General features: G+C 33.1%; 1 protein-coding gene across 1 annotated transcript; it reads left to right on the top strand.

The window, feature by feature from the left end:
• LOC140436708 (uncharacterized) lies at nt 1-7,623 on the top strand. Its single transcript, XM_072525756.1, has 3 exons — nt 1-40; nt 196-517; nt 5,653-7,623. The coding sequence occupies exons 2-3, from the start codon at nt 283-285 to the stop codon at nt 7,032-7,034; spliced, it is 1,617 nt and encodes a 538-aa protein (XP_072381857.1). The 5' UTR covers nt 1-40; nt 196-282; the 3' UTR covers nt 7,035-7,623.
• Nucleotides 7,624-9,149: the final 1,526 nt, after the last annotated feature.

Below are 9,149 nucleotides of genomic sequence, written 5' to 3'. Positions count from 1 at the left end.
GTGGTATTACAATATTTACTGTCAAAGTTCATATTTTAAGGTTATATTTTGTTTGATTAAAACTTTAATTATTTTTTCTTTATTTCAAAGTATTTTGTTGTTGTTTTTATCAGGTTATTTCAAAATTAATCAATAAATCATTGAATTTATTTACGAAAATGAAAATATTTAACTTAATGTTTTCTTCTTTTTTAGGTGCCAGTAATTTTATCCCATAAAAAGACTAAAAAGATATTCGCAAATATTCGTTTTGGGGCAAACATTGGTTTACAGTTTAACCAAATGGAAGCAATAAAACAAGAAATCAGTGAGGAGACCTGTGAAGTAAAAATAGAGAATAATGGATTGGATGATGCTCTTTTGGATAGCTTTAAATACGAAATTAAGGAAGAATCCAGATTAGAAAGTACAAATTATACTTTTGATTGTTTAGCTTTGAAGGAATTTCCACTAAAGGCTGAAATAGAAGAACAATATGGAAATCAACTTATCTGTTTTAAAGAAGAAACCAAAGAAGGTAAGTAAAAATACCTACATTTCAATGCTTTTCCCAATTCAATAAGTGGATTTGGTTGGCACAACAGCAATTTTATTATAAGACAGTTCATGAAAAAATTTAGAGTGATGGATAAAGACTTGCAATCATATCTATTAACAAAGAATTCGTCTATATTCTTTGCTATTAATCTTGAGAAGGCACAAATTTACCAGAGATCCACTGTGGTGGACATTAGCATAGACATATATAATACCAAATACAAAGACATTAGGTGAGAAAGGGGTGCTAACTGAATGTGTGAAAGTGATGTATCAGAAGGTAACAACTAATATTAGAATAAATGCAGGTTAAACTGGCAAATTTTGTGTGGAAGTAAGGCTTCAGCAAGGGTTCTGTGAACCTAACTTTAAGGGGAGATCCTTGGTCTTTAATGTACACAGATGATGTTGCATTAGTAGGAAAGTTTGAGAGAGAACTGGAGGAAAGACTAGAGCAGTGGAGACAGGCACTTGAAGAAAAAGGATTAAAATTAGGACAAAACAGAATGACAAAACAAAAAAGATGGTATTCTAAATCCAGTTAGAGTAGTTAAGTAGCTTGCATAAAAAAGAACTCACAATAGATATGTTAACAAACTAAATTAAAAAAAATGTAGCAAACTACAAAAATTAACACAACAGCAAAATTCAAATAAAACAGCTGATCTAAAATAAATTGAAAAATAGAAAACTTTTGAGCTGGACAAAAAAACAATTTATTTTACTGTATACAATCATAAATTTAAGATTTCTTTACTGCCAGAATCTGAGCTGTGTCTATTATGATTGGTAGAATGTTAACCATATTTTTTTCTCTAATATACATTGGTTTAGTGCCTCTTTCCACATATTTATAACAGCACTATCCAAATGTCTATCTTTACCAAATTAATTCAATAGAGTTGAATCCCTAGTGATAAGGAGGTAGTCTCAACACTTCATGGCCATTTTCTCTTAGTAGCTCATCAATTAGGTATATACACATTATCTTCTCCTTCATTTTTGCAATTTGTAATAATTTAGGGTTTGTGAGTTTTGCATCATACTTGATGTTGTTTGTTGTCAATCAGGTAATAATTTTCATTCTAGTTGCAATAGTGGAAGGTTGCTTTTCTAAAAAACACTGTGATATGGAACATTATCTATCAAAGTTAATGATGGGTCTTACAAATTGGGAACTGGTTATTCACTTATCCCTTTCATTTCATTTCCAATATTTTTATGTCTATGTATTGTTTCATTCAGGCAACCTGTGGCTCTGTTTGCTGTATTCACTTGATCTTCCACTTCTCTTTCGATTGTTCATAGCTAAATGATGCAATAATGATGATGATAATGTAATGCCCTAGATATTTAAACTCCATCACTTGTTCTATTATCTAGCCTTCCAGCTCTAATTTACATCTTATAGTTGGTTCGCTATTCTCTGTTTGAACTGTCTAGTGAATGTAGTAATTATTTTTTTGCGAAGTTAAGTAGTTATTTTTGACAGACTAGAAGTGGCTGGAAATTATTATACAACCAAGCACATGTACTTCTAGCCAATGTTATTAGTACACAAACTAAACAGTAAATAAAATAGAACTTTACGAATTACTGACAATCAATATGTATTTATTTTCACCATATAATACATAGTTATGTTAAATTATACCAACTGAAATATATCTTTTACATATATGGGTTTAGTATGGTTTTTTTATGGGTTTAGCATACACTTCAACTATTTATAATAATTCTTCTTTTTTCAATGAAAGAACTCTGTAATAAAAGTTTACTTATGCTGTTAATACTGTGAGCTAGGAATTTCTGTGTTGTAGGTTTCCAGCTATGAATCTGTCAAAATATACCCTAGTTGATCAAATGGACCTTAGCAGACTTGCTGTTGTAACCATGCATATTTTCTTTTTTGGGGAAATTAACATATCAAGTTTCTGGGGGTTATATTAATTAATTAATTATTGGTGCAGCCTATGTTGTAATTCATCTTCACTTTGAGAGTGTAGTATTGTGTCATATGCATAACAAATTATTTTAAGTTGTTTTTCTCTCATTTGATATCCTTTTTTAGTTCTTACTTTTTTTATTGTGTCATCCATAATCAGGTTGAACAATGGGGGACTCAGGGAATACTTCTCTGTCTTATTTCATTGAAAGCTTCAGTTGGGTCAGTTAGTTGCTATTGTGTTGTTTTAGTACTGTAGATATTTTCAATCATTTTGATTATTCCTTATTCCTTCTTAAGGTCCACGAATTCCTTTGTAATTTTCTGGCTATGATTTCTCCCTTTTTGAAGATAGGTATTAGGATGGCTGATCTCCATTAACGTGGTATTTTGTTTTGTTCTATTATTTGTTGGATTGTTAGTGGAAAAGAAATTGTTAATGTGTGTTGCTTAACATTAATATTATTTTTCTACATAATTTAATACAGTACCAAAAGTTTGTTTATTTATATATCTTTTACTCATGGAATAAAGACCTTAGTGAAACTTACTAAGGTTAATTTTTTACAATATACATAGACAGATGAATTAAATTATTACACACACTGAACAAAATGCTACTGCAATTTTATGAATGATAAATCATATCATTTATAAAGTGGGAGCAAGTATTCATTATGTCTGAAAATGGTATATTTCCAAAACAATTCTTTGTGAATCTTGAAGTGCTCACAGAGAATAAAAGTATTTTAATATGCCATTTGACTATTATGCAGGTCCTTGGGACTTTGGTAGATCAGCTATATGTATGCTCTCTACCAATGTCTGATAGACCTCCTATTTTGCCCTTGTAAACCCTGCTTCTCATAGCAACAGTAAGTTCTGTCATAGCTGCCTTACTTTGCTTGAGGTCTATATGCAGAATTTTGATTGGAGCCATCGAAGCCTTTGATTCTCTTGATGGATACCTTTTTAAGTTCCTAATATGCATTGTAATGAGTAGCCCTCAAAGCTTTATATGATACCTCGTCAATCATGTAGACTAGGGTTTGTGCATCCTCCCCTATCTTCTGATTTTCTAACAACCAGTCTTCTGGCTTAAATTCTTCATTTTGCCTCTTTAGACAGGTCCTGATGATTGCTTCATCAGCCACAGGGTCTCTTTGCTAAACAACGTTTGATGGAACTGCAGAAATTTATTCTAACCTCCCATAGGAGCCTCATCAACTGGTTGTTCCAGCTTGTTAATGATCAGGTCTTCTTGATCCCGATCTAGTTGAGTATCAGGATGGTGTCTGTGTGTCACCGTCATTCTGAATACTTTTGTCACATTGGTATATTCCCTAGTCTGCTCATTAGAGGTCCTTGGTTTTTTAGCAACCCTTTTTTACGGGTGGGTGATGGTATTCTCCCAAGGTCTCTTTTAACCCCTGGTGTTCCCGATACTCCCGCTTTGATTTTCTTAGGATTTGCTATAGTCCATGGCACAGCAGCCATTTTTGCCTCGCTCATCTTCCTTTGTTGAACTCCAGAGCGGCGTTTTTGTGATATTTCGCTTAGAAGTCTTTCCCTTCCGAATGCCTTCCAGCTGAGTATTTGGGACATGTACATAATACGCGACAGGAGTCCTGAATGGAGTAGCGCGGAGCGTTACCTTTTACAAGCTTGGGAAGCTGTGAAGGTATTCTACTGGAGCGGCACGCCTCCACACGGAGCTCCAGCCCATCTTAGTCTCTCCACCCTAATAAATTTCACAATATCTGGATCTATGTATAACTGGTGTAATTCAAAGATATATCTTCGACGCCACAAACCATTTTCATTTATGGCTCCAAATACCTTTTAAAGTATTTTTCTCTCAAAGATACCAAGTAGTCTTTTGTTGTTTTGGGATTAGTCCATATTTCAGCCCCATTTGTCGATACTGGTCTTATTAAGGCCTTTTAAATGTTCTCTTAGCTATTGTTATGCATCATTTTAATTTGTTGCTTGTTGTGTATGTTGTATTGACTAGCGATTCAAGATATGCGAATTCTTTGGCTTGCTCAAAGGTATCATTGTTAATTTGGATTCTCTGTTGAAGATTGTGACGGTTTTAAGCAACCAATATATATTTGATTTTCTCATTTACAACAAGCCCTAGTTCACACTCTGCGTTTGAAAACTTTGTAAAACACTGCTTTATACTGCACGCTGGTGCATCGACCTGTCTTAGACCTTTATTAATATTAAAGAAAGTAGAGTTTTTTCCTTGAATTCTAACGAATGAGCTTACCTTTTGCGTTGCTAGTTTTGTGAATTAAATTAACTTAGGTGAGATCCCAAACTCTACTACTGCATTATATAGTGCAGTTCTTTTAACACTGTCATAGGCTGCTTTAAATACAGTGAAGAGATCATGTATATATATTATATTCTAGTGACTTTTCTAAAATTTGCCGATGTGCTTATATTTGGTGTGTAGTTGACTTTCCGGCAGTGAGTTTGCATTGGTAATGTCCAATAATATCTTTGTAAATAATTTAAGTCTCTCAAAAAGTATGTTTCCGAGTATTTTATATGCAGATACTAACATAATGGCTATATATTTCTTACAATGTAGTTCATCACCTTTTTTATGCACTAGGCATATTATACCCTTTCACCATTCGCCTGGTATCAATTTATGCTGCTGTATAAGTACTACAATATCAATAAATACCTAAATCAAATAGACAGTGACAGATTCTTACAATATTAAAATTATACTATTATCTTACATAATAAAAATGTATTAAAAAAATAAAAGTATTGTTTGTACTCAGTAAATTGCTGAAGATCATCTCTGCTGTGATAGGATCAATTCGTTGAGTTTTTCAGCGATGGAGAGAGACTTCTGGACTTCTCTAACGCACAGGGCCGCAATCAGGAGTAATAACCATCTAACAGGTTTATTTAAAAAAAATTATAAACAAGTTTCTTAAACAAATGATCCACAAAGTACCAATTCAATATGTCTACTTAGTTTATCAACAATATATAAATAGTCAACATATATATCACGGCATCTTATGCTTCTATAAAACATAAATGCAGATGCCTAATATAAATACTTATTATGTTTATGGCAATATATTTTTTGTATTGATTAATTTCTTATAGTAAATGTTTATAGTTGATTTATATTTTAGGTTTTACTCAGGAGGAGAACAAAATTAAAATTATGGAATCATTTTTTGAACATTCACCCCGTAAACGATACTATACGAGCCGACAGGCTGAAAGGAAAACCGTAAACAAAAATATAAAAATTCAGCCTAGTGAAGGACATTACAATGGTGAAATTTGTTTCAAGAAGTTTTCTGAAACATCTCGTTTGAACAGTCATTTGAGAGTGCACACTCAAGAAAACCTTCACAAGTGTGAAGGGTTTTCTATAGGAAGTAATTTGAAAAAACATTTAAGAGTGCTCACTGGAGAGAAACCTTACAAGTGTGAAATTTGTTCCAAGAAGTTTTCTGACACATATCATTTGAACATTCATTTAAGAGTGCACACTGAAGAAAAACCTTACAAGTGTGACATTTGTTTTAAGCAGTTTTCTATAGGAAGTAATTTGAAAAAACATTTAAGAGTGCACACTGGAGAGAAACCTTACAAGTGTGATATTTGTTTCAAGAAGTTTTCTAACACATCTAATTTGAACATTCATTTGAGAGTGCACAGTGGAAAAAAACCTCACAAGTGTGAAATTTGTTGTAAAGAGTTTAACCAAGCAGGAAATTTGAAAAGACATTTGATAGTGCACACTGAGGAAAAACCTTACAAGTGTGAAATTTGTTCCAAGAAGTTTTCTGATACATATCATTTGAACATTCATTTAAGAGTGCACACTGAAGAAAAACCTTACAAGTGTGAAATTTGTTTTAAGCGGTTTTCTATAGGAAGTTATTTGAAAAAACATTTAAGAGTGCACACTGGCGAGAAACTTTACAGTTGTGAAATTTGTTCCAAGAAGTTTTCTAACACTTCTCATTTGAACATTCATTTGAGAGTGCACAGTGGAAAAAAACCTTACAAGTGTGAAATTTGTTGTAAACAGTTTAGACAAGCAGGTACTTTGAAAAGACATTTGAGAGTCCACACTGAGGAAAAACCTTACAAGTGTGAAATTTGTTTTAAGCAGTTTTCTATACTAAGTAATATGAAAAAACATTTAAGAGTGCACACTGGAGAGAAACCTTATAAGTGTGAAATTTGTTTGAAGAGGTTTACTGAAACAACTCATTTGAACACTCATTTGAGAGTGCACACTGAAGAAAAACCTTACAAGTGTGAAATTTGTTGTAAAGAGTTTAGTCAAGCAGGTTCTTTGAGAACACATTTCAGAGTGCACACTGAGGAAAAACCGTACAAGTGTGAAATTTGTTGTAAACAGTTTAGCCAAGCAGATTCTTTGAAAAAACATTTGAGAGTCCACACTAAGGAAAAACCTTATAAGTGTGAAATTTGTTTGAAGCAGTTTTCTACAGGAAGTAATTTGAGAAAACATTTAAGATTGCACACTAGATAGAAACCTTACAAGTGTGAAATTTGTTTAAAGTTTTCTGAAACATCTCATTTGAACAGTCATTTGAGAGTGCAAACAGGTTCTTTGAAAACACATTTGAGAGTGCATAGTGAGGAAAAACCTTAAAAGTATAAAATTTGTTTTAAGCAGTTTTCTACAGTAATTTGCACACATTTTAGAGAGGACACTGGGGAAATTTATTTTAAAGCGTTTACCCTTCAAACTAATTTCAGAAATACATTTGATGGTACACAATGGAGAAAAACCTTACAAGTTTAAAATTTCTTGTAAACAGTTTAGCGAAACATATTATTTGATAACACATTTGGGAGTACACATCGGAGAAAAACCTTATGTGTTAAATTTGTTTTAAGTAGGGTAGTGACGCAGGTTCTTTCAAAAGATATCTGAAATTGCCCACTGGAGATAAACTTTAATTAACTATTCTTCTTGAGACTACTAGGAATGCACGCTGGAAATCCCGTCTCGTACTTTGTCCCGCGGGACGAGATGGGACAGCGATTTTTTCTGCGGGACGAGACGTTCCGCATGTCCCGCAAAAACTACCTTTTTATTATTATCGGAATGATTTCATTATATTTGAAAATAAAAAATATTTATTAAAATTAAAAAGTTTTCTGTTTTAATATTTCATTTTAATAAAACATACACTAGATCAGCGTTTCCCAAAGTTTTTTGGCCAAGGAGCACTATTCAGTACAGAAATTCTGTAGGGAGCACTTACCATAGTGCACCTGAAACCACATAGGTGCCACAGAGAACGAGAGATATTAGATGGGGGGGGGGGGGATATTAACCATTATATTTTCTATTCACTTTATAATTTTTGTTTTAATCGCAAACATGAGAAACTGAATTACATGTAACGAAAAACAAAAAAAAAATGAACACAAAGATCCTATTTCTAAAATCTTAAAAAACGTAATGTTTTCATTTTAATGTGAAGAATGAAGCTGCCTTGATTTGCACAGGTTAATAATATCCGGTTGAATTTGAGATAAATGCAATCCAATATCAGGTTCCGCGTTCAGTGGGGATCTATATTTTGTTTTAGTGGCGACATAGGCACATAATGCTGCTTTACATAAGTATGTTGTTGCAAAATGGAGAAGAATAATTTTCGCTTTACCTGACAAAATTTTACATTCGTCTTTGAGTTGACACCAAAAATCTACTAGCGATTTACTTTAAAATTTTTTTTTATCGCGAATTCTGATGTCAAATCTATCAGGCATTCATACTGCTGGGATGTTAATGAAGCTGGTTTTTTTTTAACATTGCAAGGTATGGATCTGCAACCCAGAAGTTTTCTTTAATTTTGTCGTGGAATTCCCCAGGAAAATAATTATGGAAGTTTTCAAGTAAATTTAGCAAATTGGAGTGTGGAATTCGTTAAAGACAGCTTTAGGTATATCCGATTCCAGTTCTTTTCGAAATTCTGTGATTAGTGACAAGCTATCCAGATTTTTACTTTTCACCAATTCTGCCCAAAACATTAATTTCTTCCTATACGCTTGCATTTTATCAGTGGCGTTAAAGACAGTTATTGTCATTCCCTGAAATGAGAGACTAACCTCTTTGACCTTGGTAAAAATATCTGTTAAATATGCCAATTGAATTAACCAATGCTCGTTACACAATCGATCATCCACGGCAAAATTGCTGTCAATTAGGAAGGTTCTAACTTCTGCTCTCATTTCAAAGAGCCCAGCTAAACATTTGCCGCGAGAAAGCCACATTATTTCTGTATGAAGAAGTAAAGATGAATGTATACTGCCGATGAAATGGCACATCACTCTAAACAGCTTCGTATTCAGTGATCGTGATTTGATATAATTAATTATCCTCACGGTTTCGCCCTAGATTACTTTTAAGGCGTCATTTTTTTTTACTGCGAGGCTATGGCGGTGGAGGATACAGTGCCTACTGCTGCATTCCTTGGTTTTTTCCTTTATTCTTAAAATGACGCAGTTATCCCAGGGAATGCCATTCTCGGCGAAAAAGCTTTCTATTAACTTGAAAATTTCCACACCAGTTGTGTTAGTTATCAATGGTTTGCAAAAAAGTAGAAAAGATCCTCTTGAAAAGACTCACAAG

This window comes from Diabrotica undecimpunctata, chromosome 3 (assembly GCF_040954645.1).
Source record: "Diabrotica undecimpunctata isolate CICGRU chromosome 3, icDiaUnde3, whole genome shotgun sequence".
Taxonomy (NCBI): Eukaryota; Metazoa; Arthropoda; class Insecta; order Coleoptera; family Chrysomelidae; genus Diabrotica; species Diabrotica undecimpunctata.
Note: the sequence above shows the minus strand (reverse complement) of the source record. Positions and strands in the feature narration are given on the sequence as shown.